Source organism: Copadichromis virginalis, linkage group LG9, assembly GCF_057382275.1.
Source record: "Copadichromis virginalis isolate Kocher_CV1m ecotype Utaka linkage group LG9, C_Virginalis_male_GT1.1, whole genome shotgun sequence".
NCBI lineage: Eukaryota > Metazoa > Chordata > Actinopteri > Cichliformes > Cichlidae > Copadichromis > Copadichromis virginalis.
This window is the reverse complement of record NC_140626.1, coordinates 33,433,009-33,454,128: the sequence shown is the minus strand read 5'-3', so window position 1 is coordinate 33,454,128 and position 21,120 is coordinate 33,433,009. Positions and strand designations below refer to the sequence as shown.

At 42.9% G+C, this 21,120-nt stretch overlaps 1 protein-coding gene across 1 annotated transcript in view; it reads left to right on the top strand.

The window, feature by feature from the left end:
• The window catches only part of LOC146702341 (sodium channel protein type 3 subunit alpha-like), a 196,428-nt gene that overhangs the window by 140,280 nt on the left and 35,028 nt on the right, over window positions 1-21,120 (top strand). The window contains exon 22 of the mRNA XM_085468805.1: window positions 11,267-11,390. Coding sequence (XP_085324931.1) covers window positions 11,267-11,390 — 124 coding nt within the window. The remainder of the gene's footprint in view (window positions 1-11,266; window positions 11,391-21,120) is intronic.

Genomic DNA, 21,120 nt, shown 5'->3' with positions numbered 1-21,120 from the left:
GAAGCACTTTATTAGATTAGATGAGTATTGATCTATTCTGCTTGTTTTTAGCTGCAATTTTTTATTCTTGGATCTACTTGGAGTAACTTTGCATGATTTAGCTTTTTTAACTCATCCTGGACCCAAGTGCAACCCCTCAGCTCGTCCCCTGTCTGAAAAATAACATTTTACATCCTTTCCCTTTAAGGCTGCCCCACCTTTGGGCCAACTTCCTTCTGATTGGGTGAAAGTTAGGTCTGACATGTTAGGGATCTAGCAGGCAGCAGCATCTCTCTCTCTCTGTGAAGAAACCTTGGAAAGAGTCAGCGTGACAGCTGATATACATCCACTCGACCGCAGCGATGTGTGACTACAATCAGCACAGGGACGTGGATGCTAACCTGCTAATGTTAGCTGCACTCAGCGGCCAATCTGGCGCCTGAGAGTGTGCACACTTCACAAATACAGTTTATGATGCACAGTCTTTGTACAGGTGGTGTTTAACCTGCCCGTTTAATCTGTGCTCGGCTGTTCTGATATTTTTATGCTTTATAATCGAAGAAGCTGGTGTCCTGCAGCATCCCCAATCACCTGCATGCTCAGAATTTATCTGCAGATGAGCGGAGGCAGCGGCGATGTGACGTTGTTCAGCGTCATCACCGACTGTTAGTGTAACTGTGCTTTAAATAACGAGTCTCAGACAAAGCCACACACACTGGGGGTTTGACCATGAGTAATAGACATGGCTGCTGTGTTTTTGTTAAATACGTAATATTTTGACATCTAAATAATTCATGCCGGTGTTGTTTTTGGCAAGCCTTCTTGCTGGCTCAGCAACATGAATGAACAATGATTTTTTTATTATGTCAGACAATGCGTGTTGGCCAGCTCGTGACCTAGTTACGCAGTTAAATAATGCACCAGCAAGAAGGTGTTGGTGAGATCTGAACATTAGTCAGCAGCTGGGGTCAGGTGTAGCTCCACGTCGCTCTCTCTGCGATGTGTAGTTAGGCTTAGATGAACATGAGCTGTCAGCGCCGACCGGACCAGTCTGTGGTTTAGTGTCGGGGTCAAGGGCGGGAATCCAGTGATAAGAAGTCATATTATTCCCCGTTTCACTGCAAAAAGAGAATGAATCTGTTTTACTTAATGCCCAGAATGGAAGTAGCGGTTCTTGATCTCTGTCTTTTACACTGTGTTTCATGTTTCATCAAAGCTGTGGACATCTACAAAACCTGCAGTTCTTCCAGTGTCCACTTGAGGCAGGCTCTAAGAATGAGTCAGTCCTGTCCAACTTTAGACTCTATAAAAACACTGTTCTGTACTTCTGTAACGTGTTCCCCAATGGTTCCAATCCCTGCTCAGCCATGACGTGGCATGTTGGCTCAACTTTGACTTGACTTTTATGATTCACACAATACATTTAAAGGAGAACAACTATCATAACCACGTTGTGTGTTCTGACTGTGATATTTAAGATAAAAGTCAGACAGATATGAACCTCGCTGAGAGCAGTAAAGTTAAGCCGGGGATGGAGACAGTGTGATCGGTGTAGCAGTTGCGTAGCAGTCTGTCACTCAGAGCTCGGGTTGCAGGTGGCTGATATCTGTTTGTTTTGCTTTAACACCGACCTCAATCCACAGCTAACACCTCCATATTAACACTGAGCCTGGGTTTACTTATAGAGATTCACAGACCACGTGACTTTTGTGCATTGCTTTGTGGGTACCCGTGGCAACAAAATCAAAACACTGCATCAAGCGCTAGTATTTCCAGCACCGGTTTTAATCCCTACTTGCATTTTATTTGCCCCAAAAACAGTGATGTACAAAACGACGGAGAACACGGAAGCTCCGTACAAAGACAGACTTGACGAAAAGGCAAAACAAAAAAAAAGTACGACGAAAAAATCAAAGGAGTGAAAGGGTCAGACCCATACAAGCATACAGAGTGGAGTAAGGACGTTAGCGTGCTGCCCAGCTTTCATCACGCACATATTTACTATTATATGGTCCTAAGTGTGAGTGCATACACTCACAAAATGTTTAGTAACTTCAGATCCCTGCAACAAGCCCAGGTCCAGTTTACTTTGGTGATTTGGACTATTCCATTTCACAGCTGTTGTTACATTTTTGTCCTTTATCTCCTGTACAGGCCAACGCAATCTAATTGTTGTTTCAGGTTGTAGTGTTACACAACATTTCAGATCTAATAGAAATAAAATTTAATCGTAATTCATTCAGTTATTATCTTTGTTTATAACTGGCATTATTGTTTCATTCTATTATAGAATCTTATAAGAAAGATGCAAAATTGTAAATGGTAAATGGCCTGCATTTGTATAGCGCTTTTCTAGTCCCTAAGGACCCCAAAGCGCTTCACACTACATTCAGTCATTCACACACAGGCGATGGCAAGCTACATTGTAGCCACAGCTGCCCTGGGGCATGCAGCCAGGAGGCAGCCTGGGATCGAACCACCGACCTTCTGATTAGTGGCTGACCTGCTCTGCCACCTAAGCTACAGCCACCCCAAATTGTATTCAATGGTGCTTTATTAGCTGCTTCGATGAAAAACAAATCAACAATGCAAAAAAACATCCAACAACATTGCAAAACAACATACTGGAAAACAGTTAATCATCACTGGATTGCTTCAATACAACACTTGGACACATATATGCGGGACTTTTCGTGGCTGTTTTGATTTCGCTCTCTCTCTTAACCGATCAAATCTGGCTATGGTAGCAGCTTTAAACTCGGTCTGACCCAGGTTGATAGAGGGCGCCAGTCTGGATCACATTCCTGCATTTTGTAGGCTGGTTTTCCTACAAAACACAACAAACATTAGCCCGCAAAGCTATAGTGAACAAAGCAGCATAGCGCAACAAATTCAATTCAAATGAAGACTTATTTGTAACCTACATCAACAATTATGTTATGAAAAATTACGTAATAACTACAACAGCAGACTTACCTTTGTGGAAATGCTTGGAGCAGACTAACACGTGAGCTGGAGTGTTCTGAAACGTCATATTTGGTCTGCAATCCAGGCCATCCGTCGGCTCTTTGTTACTTCGGAAACGTGGCTCGAACAATTTCTCTTCAACGACGTAATCCGATAAAAACCGATCACTTTACCCGTCGGCTTCCTGTGGCTGTCATGCGACCGGCTATTGCAGTTAATAATACAACAGCTTCTTGCCATTCTTTGTGTTTCTTTTTATCGCTGTGTGACTGTTTTCATGTGAAAGCCTGCGTGCGCTAGTATCGCCTGCCACTCGTTCCCACAATCCTTTGCGGTTTTACCCCGGAATGACGTCACATTTTCAATCTCTATAGCACCCTCTCCCTCTGTGGGTCTTTCAGGGTGTGTCTCTGTCTTTACAGTCAAAGTGGCGTCTTTCATGTTCAGCTTTAGCAGAACAGTAGAGATTAGCTGCAGATTGTTCTGGCCCGTTTCTTGATGATTCAGAGTCAAGGTTAAAGTTTGGGACGGGCTGATGTAGGCACTCATGAGTCTTTCATGTTCATTAGTTTGACAGAAACGTGTTTTCTCCTGCTGTGTGGTGAGAAGCTCGCAGTCCACAGACTTCCACTCAGGAGACGAGGGTTTGACTTCCAAGTGGGGTTACCATTTTATGATTTTTAACTATTATTTATTATCACTTTCACTCACTCTTTAGCCGGCCTCGAATATCAATAATTGTATAGAGTCTGTTATGTAACCGAATAAAGGCCAAAATTCTTTATTTTAAATGTGCAGCTGCGACAGCTGATCAGTCGTAGTGAAGCTAACAAAGCCACCGCAGCCATTCATCTCCCTCTTGTTACGTCTCTTCCAGCTGTAATTCCTTGTTTTTCCCCTCTGCTGTCGTCCTCTCTCTCTCCTCTGCTACTCTCTATATCTCTCGGCCCATCTCCCCACTCCCGCCAGCTCAGTTGTATGTAATTTATTTCCAGTACACAAACAGCTCACTGTAAATAGAAGCTGTTAAGCCGCTCCGGCACTCCAGTTTTAATAGACCCTTGGTTTGGTTATGTAATGATTAAATAGCTGACCGAGCCTTTAATGGTGTTATAAATCACTGAATGTGGTTTTTTACTGTCTTGTAAAAGATTGGAATCAGCTGGTCGTCATGCCCATGGTCAACAGCTAAGGTCAAAGGTCACCAAAGTGGCAGTCATTGGCAGTTGACCTTTAGATCCTTTTGCTCCGACTGGATGGGAAAGTTTTAAATAATTTAAGAGTGTTATTAAGACGGCATTGTTCTCGCCAAATAAAAGCTCCTGTGATTTATTGTTTGCTTGTGTTTTCTAAGCTCGGTACTTCAGGTACGCAACGGCTGCAGCCTGGATACCATCACGAAGCTTCATAATCATCTGCTGTAAAGCATTCTGGCTCCTTTTATAACACCTCTCGACCTCCCAACGACTCTAATGTCAAAATTGCTCTTGTTTAAAAGCTTCATAATTCAAATGGTCCAAAACATTTCAAGAATGCAGCGAATCCCTGCAGCATCACTGCAGCCTTTTACACGCTCGTCCTAAACAACTCTAAATGAGCTTTACATGTTTCACTGCGGTTAAAATGTAACCGTGTAGATTTGCATAGATCAGCTGCGTACAGGGACACTGCTGCTTTAAAAACAAATTCACATTAGGATGGTGGCAGAGACACAAACACATCCGAGGATTGACACAAAAGCTGAAACTGTCACTGTTGCTTTGGTTTAGGCATAAAAACTCCGTGTCCACGCTGTGATTTGGGCTAAAACAAAGAATCCAAGAAGCCTGACATGTCTGATTTCTCCGAGCTAAAGACCAACACTGTTGTTGGAAAACTATTGAGTGAGCCGCAGCGCGCTTCTTTATTTAGATCATTTAGAAACAGCTCCACCGTCAGGACGCCTGCGAGGCAAACGCTGGAGTCGGACTTTAGGTTAAAGCTCCAGCTCCGTGTTTTCACTCTGTGACTTTACTACAGCAGCTTTGCACAGTTCACACTGATCTCATACTGGGCTTCGATGCAGCCCCTCAGTTCTTCCCACAAAGAGGGTTTGAACTGCAGGTGGGCGGAGCTTCTGTGCCTGAGACGACCATATTAAGGATGTCCTGTCTTTGTGACATCATATAGAGCAGAAAGCAGAAAAAAGATCGCTTGCTGATTGCTTTTCAGTGCACTGATGTCATTTTTTGAAGCTTTGGCCATGTTTGGTCTGAACATCCACCAGTGAAGCAGGAGACAAATAAGCAACATAAGGAAAAGCACGAGTGGACTGAAGCTGGTTGGCTCTTACAGGCATGAATGTAGAAACAGCTGAGCATGTGTGTGACTTTCCTCTGTTTGTGCCAGCTGTACCCTGTCCTCACAGCTGTTTGAGTGTGTGTGCGCATGTGTGTGCGCGCCCTTAAATGTCAGCTAGTAAAACTCACTGTGACCCCGACTGCTACCACAGTCTCAAGCTGGTGACCTCTGACCCCGGTATAGTTCAGGATCCCCGCCAGCAGATGTCCAGGTGCTGTCTGCAGAGACAGGTGGTGGGAAATGGACGCGGCGGCCTGGCTTTGATTTCTCCTGTCTGTTATGAAATGGCCGACATCAAAACCTCCCGGATTGGATGTCGATGAGCTCTCGAGCTGCAGCTCTGCAGAGTTACTTCAGAGAAACACAGAAAGGCATCCTCACCCACAGGACCAGCACCGGACATACGGTTTCATCTAAAGAAGCAAAGATCGGTTTTAACTCCTACGTTTTCAAACTTCTGCTGTTGATGTAAAGACACAGGAACCCAGGCGATCATGTGACATGATCCCCACATTAAATCAGTGTATATTAGCTTCGTTTGGGTCCTGGGACTGCCATGCATTGAAAGAAGGGGAATTATGTTCTAGTTTGCTGTCAGTGACTGGTGGAAATGTCATTTTAATAAAGCTCCAGAAGCTTCTACAGCAGCTGCATGAGCAGCACGAAACATGCAGTGATTCTTCAAAGCTTTCTCTGTAAAAAAGGGTTTTTCCTTCTCACCTTCGTTAAGGCTTGTCTGTATTTTCAGTTGTGTTTACCTCACAATATAAAGCACCTTGAGGCAGCTGTTGCTGTGATCTGGTGTTGTACAAATAAAACTGAAGTGAATTGATTAAATTCAATGCATTGAACATGGTCTGCCTTCTCTGTGAAGCATAAACCGTCCTGCCGTATGTCCACGTTCACCCCGACCGGCCAACGCGCCGTGTGTTTCCTGACCTGCTCGCTCAGCTGTTTTCTGCATGTGTGATGTCATTATTTTGTGCTGCAGAAGATGTTTCTCCACTTGGAGCTGCTCATCTGACTAAATGTAAGAGTCTGCACTTCTGCCTGCATCCATCTCTGCTGCCTTCTCGCTTGTTTCCCTCTCTCCGTCTCTCTCTCAGCCTTGTGTAAATATAAAATCTATCTTATGTCTGCATTTGTTGGATTGAAACAAACAAAAGGGCAGACTGCAGGGAACAAACAATGTTGTGTTGGTCCTCGTTAGTAGTGGACATGCCATTCCTCCTGCCTAGTGAAGACGAACAATGCGACACGCTTGGCTTTGCTGATGAATGAATGAAATGTCTTTCACTCTGGCAGCTACCTGCTGAACAAACAACTAAACACTCCATTGTTGTGGATTTTCAATTTATTGTCTATTCAGAGGGTTTCAGACGCATAGACTGTATATAAAAGATGGATTACGCCTCTGTGACATCACCATCGGTTTCAGATTTCTGCCTTTTGAAGCTTTTGTGTTTGGGCTGCCATCTTGTTGAGTTTAAGATAAGAATTCAGTCGTTTGCTTATTTTGGGCTGCAAAATATTTAATTTTGGCCCATAAACTGTTGAACCCCCAAGTGTTTTCCCTGTCACCATCTTGGTATCTAGAAACCACCAGCAGTGCCGGACCGAGGCAGCAGATGATGAGCAAACCCTGGGTTATCCTAATTCTGATTCTAATAAGGAGCATAAGTTGGAGAACTATTATCACATACCTGAAACAGTTAAATGACTGATTCAGAACGGCTGTGAACACAGGAAGCTCGGCGAGGAGACCGGACACAGAAGTCTGAAGAATCCAGTCGCACAAATGCAGCTTAGAGGAAACTCAAACATTATTTTAAATCACGCACTTTGTTCAAAGACACTTTCAAAAGCTGTTTTCCTTTTGTTTGCAAACAATATTTAACTGACAAGAAAATAACTTTTTATTAATATTTAATTATTATTAGAGTACGCTCCACGTCATTATGAAAATTCATAATAAACATTCTTGAAATGCTTTCTTTATTTTACTCGACAGCCAGTTGTTGATCGGATAAAATACTTCAAAATATTTTGCACTGAATTGTAGTGCATGGCAAACTTTATGATATTCTGGACCTTTGTTTGAGGACGTTTCTCTAACTGGGCCTCCTTAAGTTTAATTGAGTATCCCAGGACTACAGGATTTTAAAAAAGGAAAAACTCCAACGCTGTCAGGAAAGCTAAAAGCTCAAAATCAGAACATAACGCTAACAAATATGAAGAGCTCATACAGAAACACGAAATAATCCAGAACACAGAGAGCAGACTACAACAAAATACAGAAGGACAAATAAGAAGAGAACCATCACAGGAAGCCTTTCTGCAGCCAGAGGAATCGCCCCCTGTTGGCCACTAGGAGAATGCAGCTTTAAGTTATTTCCACGTCAGCTTCACTTTTTGTTGTCATTAAATTAATAAAGTGGACAAAAACAAAAGACAAAGCTGCTATCGATGGTCTTTGTTCACTTGTCTTCTTTAACCCTTTAGAGCCGGTCAGAGCGGGCACGCTCTGTTTTGTGTAACTATTTTTAAATCCCGTAGCACTGCAATCACGTGAGCTAGCGCAATAATTTTTTTGCATATGAAACCGGAGAAGTTGTACTTACATCTTATGCCATCAGCTTGTCCTCGGTCACGGTTTCCTTCCACATAAAGCTTTGCTAAAACTGCATAAAAAGCACTTGCAGCAACAAAAACATAATATTCCAGAAACACGCTTTGCCGATCCGATCAGCTGTTTGTAACACTTCCTACATTGGAATAGACGTCAGCGCGAACTATTGCATGACCACCATGACCTGCCCTAAACCGGAAGTGACATCATTTTCACAGAAATGTCGTTTTTTACCATCAGGGCCTTATGAGCCTATACTGGTCTTTTTAAAAGTTACCTTTGACTTTATGACTTTCTGTGTCGTTTCTGGGATGCTGAGGACTCATATTGCACTGCTGGAAATAGTTTATTTTGATGCATATGCTGCTTTTTTGCAAATTTGCACTATAATATTTATTTTTCGTTTTTCCTGCAGTGTATAAAAATTGGTGCATTTCAAAAATAAAACTATGAAGACACTCAAAATAAATTTCCTGTGGTGGGAAACTATTTTGTGCAACTTTTTTGTATTTACAGTTTTGAGGGATAAGCCTCTTAAATTTCTCTAACTAGAAATATATGTTAAAAAAAACGAAAACGATTTTCAATTTTTTTGTAGTTTATTGCACTTTTTTGCAATTTATGTAATTACTATGCACTTAATGCAGACATATTATTAACATTTAGGCTCCAATGGTTGTATTGATGTATATCAACTTGAAATGCTCCCAGAAATGGCACTACAGCATGTAAAAATATAATATAAGCTCTGGCGGACTTGGTTCTATGGTAGGTCTTAAAGGGTTAAAAGAACATCATCAGAATCTTTCAAATCAGCAGATGTCAGTGATGAATTACAGAAAGCTTTTTCTACTGAGTGAAGACGTGTTAAATAAACCTGCTGATGCACTCAAAGCACAGACGGTTTTCATTAATTGTAATTTTTGTTTTTTATGTACTTGTTCTCTTACTTGGATTACAGTAATCCGATTACACGTGACTCTAATGTTCGTGAATGTGCTGCCTGCTGCTCCTCTCTGGCTCCACAATAGAAACAGCTTATGACTAGAAATACATTTAAACCGCTCATTATAGACGTCAACCGTCAGGAGGTTTTGGCCCAAGGCTGCTGCGTGTGTGTTATATTATATTATCCACTTTATGTGTGCGTCTCTTCACGTGTATGTGTGTGTGTGTGTGTGTGTGTGTGTGTGTGTGTGTGTGTGTGTGTGTCTGTCAGAGATTAGCCGTGTATTCACGTCTGTTTAGTTTCACCTTTGCATGCGTGTGTGTGTGTCCAAGGCTGGCATTCGTCACAGTGGCTGCTTTCTGTTCCCAGACTCTGAATGTATTCATGAGTTAGCTGTTGACACAGGTAGTTAGCTCACCTGTCCACACACTCACACACACTCACACACACACACTCACACACACACACTCACACCCCTGCTGTGTCTTTTGTCCTGACAGTCAACAAAACTTGCCAAATTTCCTTCCTCAGGCCTCAACAGAAAACCTGTTTCCTATCCCTTCATCTCTCTCGTCCCTTTGTAGAGTTAAACTCCCATGATGCTTAGCAAACAGGGACCTTTGAAGTCCGCTGGGATGAGGGGGGACGTGAGAGGTGGGGGTGGGGGGGGATTTCCTAACGTCTAGTTTTGCCCAGATCGAACAGACGGCAGTTTTCCTAGCGGTGGGAGGGAAGGTTTGGAAGGTGGCGTCTCTCTGTTTTCTCAGCCAGGATTCCTGTCAGTTACGTAACATTAAATCTGACTCATTCAGCCTCGACTGTAGCAAAGTGACAATCGCACAAACAAAAAACGCGCAAATACATACAAACAGCTTGAACAGCGCTCATAGTAAAACAAATTCAGATGCGAGCAGGAAGCCTTACTTTACTGGAGATGTGATTTCTTATTGTCAACAGATGAAAATGTCAAGTGTGTGTGTGTGTGTGTGTGTGTGTGTGTGTGTGTGTGTGTGTGTGTGTGTGTGTGTGTGTGTGTGTGTGTGTGTGTGTGTTTTAGAGCTCCATTGTTGCCCAGGGACTATTAAAAACACACTCTGAAATGTGTTCCTTTATTACAGAGAAATGACAACACCGGTTGGAGCTAAAGTGGAGTTATTTAAAAGCCTTAAAGGCAGGGAGGAGGTTTCGGTGGATGGATAGGTGGACATAACAACAGAGAATGAGAATAAGAGGCTGCTGATAGTCAGCACTGGTTTCAAGGACTTTGATTAAAAGTTTGGTGACTTGCGTAAATCATTTACACACTAGAATTTTTCTTTTTTATGAGGTTAAATCTGTTACAGTGTATTTGTTGTGTTATGTTGTGGTTATGGTTGTTGCGTTGGTCACTGTTAGCATTAACTGTGACATCAGCACACCCCTGTAAGTATTTATAGTTAATGATAGATCTGATCCAGCTTCAGGGCTGGAATATGATTAGAAAAGCGATTGATTTTGGCGCATGCCTCAGTTCACAAGCATGACAACACTGAGCCAGCGTGGAAGTACCGTTAACCTTCTTTAATGGCCAACAGGGGGCGACCTGTAGAAGACTCATCTTTCTTTTCCCGTTCCTTCAGTAGGGGAACTCCTACTGGATTGATGGGTTCAGTCACTAGTTTTGAGTCATAATTAATACAACATTAACTCAGTTTTGTTAATTAAAGTCAATCTAAGAGTCAGAAGGAAGAGTAACCAGGATTGTGTGTGGTTTCAAAATCTGTTCCTAACCTCAGTTGTCAAAGTGAAAACACTCAGCTTGACTCTTCATAACAGGTCTGTTCTAACCACTACAGCCATTTTTATACTGTTAATGAGAAAATATTAAATAGCAACTGAAAAACCTCACTTTTTGACCTATCAGTTGGCAGCATGTTCAGACTGATTAGCCTTTAGTGGTTTGGCTTAAACACTCTGAGTCAGAATGATTTTTGTTTTCATAAATACAAAATAGAAGAATAATTTAAAAACAGCTGACGTGTATTGATTGCTCACATTAGTGCTATGATTGGCACTAATGAATACTTTCACTCAGAGTTAAACTGACTGTTAGCATTAGATAACATTAGTTCAGGCAAGACGCAGAGTTAAGCTCAATCCTGTTAGCTGGTACCCTTCTTCATGCATTCAAGTGGTAGCTCCAGTATAGGGCAGGTTACATAATTGTCTTTAACCTTCCTACAGTAGTTGTTGCATCTGCAAGCTGCTTTCCAACCCACCCTCACCTAATCTGTGCAGGCGTTTTCTATTCTTCTTTATTTATTTATTCATTTTAATCGTGAGTAGGTGATATTAACCAGTCTCAGGTCGATGTGGTGAAGGTGACGAGTCCATGACTGGTTGTTTGTTTTTGTTTTATTCAGCCGAAAGACGACATCAGCCTATCAGAGGGCAGCACGGTGGACCTGAGGAAGCCTGGAGAGGAAGAGGATGAGTACTCAGAGATGGCTGAAGAGGCGATGGACCCTGACAACTGTTTCCCAGATAGTAAGCACACACACAGACACACACACAATTAAAGACAAGCGCCCTAATTTAAAGGATGATTTTGATTGGCTGCTGCTGTGCATTTGAGCATGTGTTGTGTCCCTGAGATGGACTGGCAGCATGTCCATGGATGCCTCCCTGTTGGAAAAGTAATACTGCAAAGAATAACTTCCTTAATCTCCCCATCCACAGATTTTTTTTGTCCTTGTCAGCCTTTATTCATTATCTTTAAACTTCAACAACTCCGATGTCAAAAACGACTAAATCTGCTGAAAGAATTCTTGTATTTAATTAACCCTCTGGGGTCTAAATCTTCATAGGTGATGACGCCATCCCGGTCACTGTTAACCCCAGTCATTATGTTCCTTATAGATGTTCAGCATCTATAAGAGTGGGAGTGTTTTTTATCCCTCTGTTGCTTTTGAGGGGTTCTTCTGTTTAGCTCCATCTCATCAAATCACCGCACATTCCAGTAAGCAACCTGTGTGTGCGATAACCACACCGAGACCATGTCTTTGGACAGAATGCCTATATTGTGCTGTGAATGTGGTGGTATCGATACAAGTACCAGTAGTGTTAAAGCTCAATGTCAAACCTGAGAAATCAACAGTTAATCAATAGTTAACCAAATAAAGCAATCAAATGTATCTTTATTTTAATGGAATAGTTCGAAAGCTACATCGTTTGTTACATTTTTACCAGAGTAATTTGTAACTTGTTACAACATTCCCAAAACCACATCCTTACTGCAGCTCCACCATGATGCACATTCACAAGATTGTTTTCCATCGTCTTAGTTTCTAAAACAGTGTACTTTACCGTTTCACTTCATTAAGCGGATTTCTTCAGTTCCTTCTTTTTCCATGTTTTAATCCAGCTTTCATATCAAGTTGTAATTCTACCACCATACTGGTCTTCACCAGTACAATCATTACATTTCTGTATCTCAGGATCTGTTGAAGCTGTGGAGCTGTATCCTTTCAGACTCTCGTAGTTTCACTCGCCATGAGAGCCCGTCCACACCTCCCACTTGCCCCAAAACTTTCAGCAAGAGATTTATGATCCTGTTCTGACTAACCCAGGTGAAAAGCAAACACCTTGTTTCCTTCCTGACTCAGCCGGTTTCCTCCTGGAGCGCAGAGATTTGTCTTAGACCCCGTTCGGCACAGGCTAGTGTGGCAATGATGCAGAGGCACAGGGGAGCAAGAGAGACTGGGGGAACACTGGAGTTTTATTGGGCTAACATCAGCCAATGAAGGGCAAGCTCATGGAGAGCGGAGGTGAAATATGATGTATTATGTTCTAACGGTAGCTGCAGAACTTCAGGCACATTTATTTCTGTCTGTATGCAGATGACACACAGCTGTTCATTTGCATATTGCCAGATTTCATTTTCTTCACATGCACTTTACACAACGTTGTACCGAGATAAGAAAGATAAGGCGGAGCAGGTCATTATCAGAGCAAAAGAAGAGAGTAGCTGTGATTTATAGGAGCTACAGCGGGACAGATGGTCATCAGTCAAATAACCTGAGGTCAAACATCATCCTTGCCTTTGCTGCTCTCTGAAACAACGCTGCAAACCAACGCACAAAGACGTGCAGTGCCTGACTTTCAAAATAAATGTCCTGGGGTAGTTATAGGAATTGAATACATATTTTCAAAGTAAAAGCTGAGATAATTTAAGCTTTGATGTGGAAAAGCCTCCAAGCTTTTTGCTTTTTGTGATACAGCTACATAGTCCAGTTCTTTTGTTTTGCTGTACACTAAAAGTTTAATGAGTCAGATTATGAGAGTGACACTATTGATGCAGCATTTAAAATGCATTCCACAGATTGTACTGCCATCGGCCTGTACACATAGGATCTGTGGGGGTGTCCTGTGGGGCACTTCAGCATTAGAATTGGATCCTCTGAGATAAGATCTGTTTTATTGATCCCAATAGGGAAACTCATTCCCTGCATTTAATCCATCCTGAGATTTCAGAACTGCAAAGCCTGGGGACCATCTGCAGCTGTAAGCCAGTACTGTAGTCAAGAGCACCGTCACAGGTGAATGAGGCAAGTTTTTGATGGGAGGAGAGACCAGAGCTCCCCAAGGAAACCCATGCAAGCACACATAGAAGGTGCGAACTTTTCACAATAAGTCCCAGGATCCAACCACTGAGAAGCAACAGTGGCAACCACGTGCTTCAGGGCTTACGTAACCGAACGGCCTCCACGGCACAACCAGTTCCAGAAAGTCTCGTGGATTCTTGATTTGATTGGGGTTTTGAAAGTATGGGGGGCAGCTCGTTGGCTATGATTAATGTCATGTTCCATGAGTCGTTTAGCTGTTGTTGTTAAGTTTGGGTGGCTGCATCCACATGAAAACCACGATGCACAGTTCACTTTAAATTGAATCTGCATGGATCTTTTTTGTGGTTTCAAGTTCCAGTGAAAGCATCTTTTGTATTATGCAGATATGAATGCAACTTAATTTGATTAGAGACGTGTTTAGCTATTTTTCTTTGTTGTGGTAGTACTTATACATTCAATTAAGTGCACTCCCATCTGGTTTAGTTCACGTATTTCCCAAAATGATGGTAGAATCTGGACATGTTCATCTATTGCTGCCCTTTTGGTCACGAGCTTGGTTTAAAGTACAAAGCCTCTGACTTGCTGGGAGTGGAGATGCATCCCTGCAGTCACATAATGGTTCCACTAACCACAAGCCCATCCCGCCACCCACTTGCCCCAATACTTTCACAACGAGATTTATGATCCTGTACGGACTAACCCAGGTGAAAAGCAAACACCTTGTTTCCCTCCTGACTCAGCCGGTTTCCTCCTGGAATGCACAGATTTGTCTTAGACACAGTTCAGCAAAGCCAGCATGCCACAAAAGAGACACATGAGCTGTCGGGGGGATGGTTTGCACATGTTGGTAAAATGACTCAAAATGCATCGATAACTAATTTAATTTCGTCAAGCTTTTCAGTTAAACCTTTATGTCTGTATTTGGCTTTGGGAGGTAATGTGAGGTTACAGTGGGAAGAGGCTCAGAAAGAATCAGGCCAGCCAGCTGGAAAACCCTCTCTGTGGAACACCTGCAGAGAATTCATTAGTGAGACTCCATCGTGTAACATGCAGTGTTTACAAGTGACAAACATCTTGAATGATTCAGAGCAATTAGACAAACTGTAGATTATAACAATGCAAGCCCCATGCTTACAAAAAAAGTATCTACTTTTGTGTCTATTTATCAGTTTGTTAATAGATAATTAAGAATACAAATAAATGCTACTTCATAAATTGGACTGGATTTTGCCAAGAGACTCTTTCCAAGACTATGTTTTCTGTCATGTGTGCCGTTACAGTGTTGGATGCTCTTGTTAAACATGGCCAGGATGGACATAGCCAAGGGGTCAGCATTTTGGCTGCCACAATTTTGACTTGCTACTACCAAAGCTCTGTGTCCAAAGTGTGAAGTTGCCAATACCTGCATTAGTGCTACGTAACAGACTGCTAAAATCCTTGAATTTAACTCACTGAAACTGAAGCACAGGCTTTTTGTACCATCTGCTAGTACAATTACTGCACAGACAAGCCCTTAACCTTGAGCCTGAATTGAATCTGTTATGAAAAACTGGCTGAAATTAGCCACAGAGGCCAAACCGTTCTTCATAGCAGGCTGTAAACATGTTTATGTCTGCTGTACTCTTGGACATTTTGACATGGAAGTCTGTGAGACTACAGTTACTTCCACACTGGCTTTATTCTTCACCCACATCGACTGCCATTTGATAACCTTTAATATGTCTAATATGGTCATTTCAGGCTGTGAAAGCAATACAGAAGCCACACTCACCAGCTCTTCAAACTTTCTATTTAAAGGAGAGCCAATAAGAGTGAAGCGGGCTTAAAGGAGTGTGTTTCAGGCACCATTTTTACCTCCCCCTCCCCTTCAGAGTGAACTGAGAGGCTGTACCAAGGTCTAGTGTACGGTAAACAAGGATTATTATGAACTATGACTTATGCAAAGCCACTCTAGTAGAGTTCAAAAAGCACAATGGTTAGCCTTTAAGATCAACAGAAACAGTTTGACTTTTACACTGTTGGTTACCGAATGAAACAGTGCAATGCACGAATGGCCCACATATTATGATTCCCCACAGGAAAGACATAGGTTTTACAGCTTAAATACTACCCAGTAAAGACACCCTGCATGCCAGAAGCACTGGACATGAGACTGTACTGCCACACAATTGAGCACTAACCATATAGCACATGGACATGAAAGCCTTCCCAGAGCGTTCTCACTCCCGAGTCGTAACATGTCGACGTTTTGTCACGTCCCGCGGCATTCCTGAGGAACGCGAAAGGAGACCTTCGGCGTTCTTATGGTACGCGGCGGGTTATGGCTGGAATCCAGTGAATGACACTCCCGCGGTAATAGACGTTCCAGCCCTGTATTCCAGCCCTAAACCTAACCTTATCCCTAGCCCTAACCATAACCTTATTCCTGACCTTAACCAGGTCTTTAATGATGTTAAATAGCGTGTTTCTAAGTGATTTGAAGAAAAAGAGCGAACATGTGTAGATTCAGTCCAGACGGTTCTCATATGTCCTCTTTTTTCCGAGGTCGTCATTTAGGAACGTGGTGGGTAGCCGAAAGCGTAATATGTTGACGATTTGTCACCTAGCGTAAAATGTTACGCTTTGGGAGTGAGAACGGGTTGGCCTTCCATACATAATAAACATAATTCACTGTGACACAATAGAAGAAAGGCTCTTGATATTGCTAATTCTGACCCTGGTATCGCTCGGTACTGGATCATATTTTGCAGAGGCTCACTCTCCATCACTTTCCAGTGTTAAACCAAAGCGGGGCCCGTTCCCAGCGAGCGGTGCTTTGTATGAAAGCGGCTGCCAAACAGCAGATGTTGTATTAGCTTTGATTCATTTAGAAGATTGATGCGTCCATCGCGAATGTCCCAACACGCCACCCGCTTCTTCCTGATTCAGCAGAGTCCTTCACAGCAGGCAGACGTTTGTCACCGGCTGGACTCGGATCAGCCGCTGGAGCAGCGACAGCAGAGAGATGAACACGAACGAAAGTCCTTCTTTATGCTGCAGTCCTGTCACCTGTGTGTCTGTGTTAAATACTGATGAAAAAGGGAAAGAGGAAAATCAAAGAAGGAGAACATGAAACCAATAAGAAGAAGAAACTGAACAGAGAGGAGATGAAGGGAAGAGTGGCTGAAAAACAGAAAGGGAGGAGAAAAAATTCTGTGAGAGAACAAGCCTCTTACTGTCGACCCATCTGAGGTTAGCTTTTGTTTAGGTCTAATGCTACAGAGCTCCACACAGACAAAACTGTATTAAAAGGGCTGGAAACTAACTCTAAGTTGGTTGAGTTTGAGACCACGTGTTACTCTGAGTGACCTGGCGGGCCATGCGTTGCCACTGACTCTCCTCTCCAATCGGTTTTAACAAGAAGAGTCATCGAGATATTTTCACCTCCCTGACCCTCGATGGGTCGCCGGCAAGCGGGTGCATGATAAGAAGCTATAGACGAGAGGAGATTAAAAACAAATGAATAAGATGTGAAAAGAGACAAAAGGAAGTGAGAGAAAGTGCAAAACAAAGCGGACCTTGACGGTATGAACCTCACTCTCCGTACCTCTTGGAAAAAAATGTTGTTCTGGCTGATACAGAAGATGTGATGATGAAGATCGGAAGGGTGAAGATGAGGATAAAATGTGCGAGAGAAAAAGAAGAAAGAGCTGCTAATTAGAATGAAAAAAAAAGCTCAAGAGAACAAGTGAGACGAAAGGAAAACAGAAGAGAGAGGAACAGGAAGCGAGGACAGAAAGGCCCAGAAGGAAAGATGATGATGATGATGGTGGTGTTTGACCTGTTGACCTTTTGACCTTACTGACATCAACAGATTTTTGGATAGAGAAACAGATTTCGACCTCCGGCGTGCTGCCGCTGTTGCCGCCTGGCTTCCCTCCTGACTCAGCTCACAGTCCCTTTACACACTGGACCAGTACCACCAGTATGCTGACACAGCTATGTGCTGCTGTGTGTGTGTGTGTGTGTGTGTGTGTGTGTGTGTGTGTGTGTGTGTGTGTGTGTGTGTGTGTGTGGGGAGCAGTGGTTCCGGCGACTCGGCCAGCTGCTGCAGAAGTAGGCCAGGAAAATGACTAACAGCAGCAGGCAGGCACCAGCTGTGTGTGTATATGAATACGAGGAGGAAGCAGTTTACTTTGCTGTGTGTGTGTGTGTGTGTGTGTGTGTGTGTGTGTGTGTGTGTGTGTGTGTGTGTGTGTGTGTGTGTGTGTGTGTGGCCATCTGGAAGGCAGAGTCCCGGGAGTGTTTTAACATCTCCACGCTGCCCCACGTTTAAACCCACGGTCAGGCGGTCCCCACTCGTAACAGCTTTATATGGATTTATTGTAAACAGATCTCCATCCTGATCTTCTCACAACTCATCACACATGGTCAGGGTGTGATTACGCTATTGTAATCACATTACGTTTTTCAGTTACCATTATGTCGTTACTTGCGTTACAGAGGCTGGGCAGATAGAAATGGGAGAGACACATCAAACAAACGTGCTTTTCTTTCTGTGCTGCAGTCAGCTCGTTTCAGTTTGCGTGCTGGCAGGAGGGAAATGCCGGAGCGTTACGCCGATACAGCTTTTGAGGAGCTTATTTATCTTCATTACTTTTATTTTTGTTGCACAAAAGGACGAGAGCGTGATGGTAAAGTGGAAACTGTCCAGGACAGAAACCGCCGCATCGTGCCGCTAACACAACTTCAGCTCTTTGCGAGCATCTGCACACGGACGAGCTAATGCTAAGCTAGCAGAGCGATCTTACACCTGAAACAAAGGTAACAAAGGCAGTGATGGGCAGTCGGGCCCAAAGGTTTGTAACCTGTTCGTGTTTTTATAGTAGAATCACCATGGTGATTGATTGATTGATTGATTGAATCTTTATTTTGAACATGTTGAAAAAGTATAAAAAAAATAGAATTAAAAGAGACAAATGAACAAAGCAAACAAAAGGAAAACGAGCAACCACAAAGTGATGGCTTTGAAGTGTCTTTGTGCTGGTTTTGTTGTTTCCTTTGTGCTTTGTGTTCATACAAAAAAACTAATAGAAAGATTGTATGTGGGTCGTCATTAGGACAAAGTTTTGTGTTGGTGTGTGGGTCTGTAGCTTAAGTGTCATATTGTTAAGTTATATTAGAGCACTAACTAACTAACTTTCAGGCCACTTTAGAGATGATCGGGACTGGAGTGTTAATGCCACAAGTAGCGTAACAAATTACTTTCTTTAGGAACTCAGTGTTTAACGTACTGCATTACTTTAAAAAACAGGAAGAAGTCATGTGAAATATTACCTGATGGACTTGATGTGTTCTGTAGTTTTACTATTAATCCTGGGTTTGAATGTACACATGACAACAGTGAGTAAAGAGTAAAAAGACATATGAGGAAAGATAAATAAGAAGAAGGAAGGTTCAGCCTCTTTGAGAACATTAAAATCGCACAGATTCAAACTTTTCTTGCTAACATGCAAATGCTGGAGCAGTGTTTTTAATCCTCACAGCGCTGCAGTGTCAGCTTTGAAGAATTGTTTCTGTGCGTCTTCATGTCTTTGTATATATTTATATACATGTGGTATATGTGTGTGTTCCTCCATGCTGTGATTACAAAGCACAAAAAGCAGCGTGCCTCCCTGCTGCTCCCTCTAGCTGTCAGGAAGACAGAGTGTGTGTGTCGGCCTGAATGGCAACGCTCCCCTGCCGCTAATTATTCATCAGGCGGGAAGAAAGGTCGGTCGAACGGGGAAAGCTCAGCGAGTAGCGCTAACGAGCCGGAGAACGGCAGCATAAAGAACCTCCTCAGATGAATGAAGGTCATCGGTTCGCTTTCACATTTCCTGCTTTTACCTGATCAAACCAAACAAAGGCCTCTTTATTTCTGCTTTAAAGGGGAAATAATTACCCGAGCATTCAGTGAGGGGAAGACAGCTCCAAAAGATGTACTTGACCCTGTGAGACCTGAGCTCTGAAGCAACACTCACACTTTCTGAGAGGAAGTTCACATGTGTGCAGTTGCAAGTGGGATGAAAGGGTCAGTGTTTATCTGCGGGAGCTGATAAAGGTCGCGTGTTCGCTTTTTTAAAGCACACACTGAAAACAGAATCTCCTCCTTCTGCTCAAGTGTGAATTGACTTACATGATCACCTGACATACATTACATGAGATATATTAAAGATGACTTACATCCTCGAAACAGCTTTGAAAAGGTTAAAGTTGAACATATCACAACAATCTGCCTGAGCGAAACAAACCCAGCAAACTCAAAGTAATCCTATACTTAATGCACTTCATAATAAACATTGTGCGGTCCTGCTTTACAATTTAATGCAATAATGCAAGAAAAGAGGAAAATTTGAGGCCAATTCAGCTCCCAGACTCTTGTAGTACTGTATGACACCGTGCTGTGTGAGTAGTTGCATTGTGCAGTTTAGCATCGTCTTGCTGACATATGCAAGCCCTCACTGAAGGATCTGAGAGGATCTGTTGCCTTTCCAGATGTGCAGCCTGCTAATTCCTTACACTCCCATCCAATCAGAGATTCGGGCTTTTGAACTGAGCGCTGATAACAAGTCGGATGGCCCCTCTCTTCTCTTTAGTTCAGAGGATGTGCCGTCCACCTTTTTGACAGCAGTGTTTCTGGATCGCGTTCCCATGTCCTTTCTTCTCTGCACAATGACGCGTTAACCTGCGTGTGTGGATGGGATGGTGAGCTGTGTTCCCAGACAGGGATTTCTGGAAGCATTCCTGACCCCATCACAGAATCAGGTTTTAAATGTTGTTCTGCCTTTTTGTTTAGTACAGATTCTGATTTTTTTTTATTGACATGAAATTAATATGATGTGATGGCCCATTTTAGCCCATATAGAGTGGTTGCTAGGTAACACAAAGATGTCATAATATCTGATATACATCAAATCCTTCAGGGTCCTGCCCGTTAGGTCACTCGGTTCCTGCTGCTGTGTAGTGTAGTCAGGATGGTGACTTTTAGCACATTATATCTCTCTCCACCACATTTCTCTCAGTGCGTGTTCTTCATGAGATTGCTCAGTGGTTTTATTTTACTGCATTTACTACCAGTCTCCCTCTGGCTTTATGTTTTGCTTCCATCATTGTCATCAAATTAAAAGTAAAATGTGCAAAGTGAAGTCTTTTGGGGGCTCTTGGTGGAAAAAGAGACCCACATCAGAGCAGGTTTGGTTGCTTTCAGTCGTCTCCAGGTTGCTGCTGTAGTTTCAGTATTTTCCCCGGGCCCAGAGCCGACACACACGAACAGGCTCTGATGTCCTGGCACAAACATTCACTCACTCTTATCTCCACACACACACACACACACACACACACACACACACACACACACAATGTACATATATGTGCTTTACAGGTGTGCACACAGCAGGTCATCATTTAACATGAATGCAGAAAATGTATCAGCTCCACTGAAGATATAAACACAGACATTCACTGATTCAAGTCGGACTCACTCTCTCCCGCTCACACACAAACACACAGACAGACACATCTGTACTAACAGTGAGCGTTAGATTAGCTGCCTCATTAGTCCTCTAAATGCCAGCTCATTGGTTAATGTTTTGATGCCACGCGACACACGATTGAGACAGAATATGCGAGTG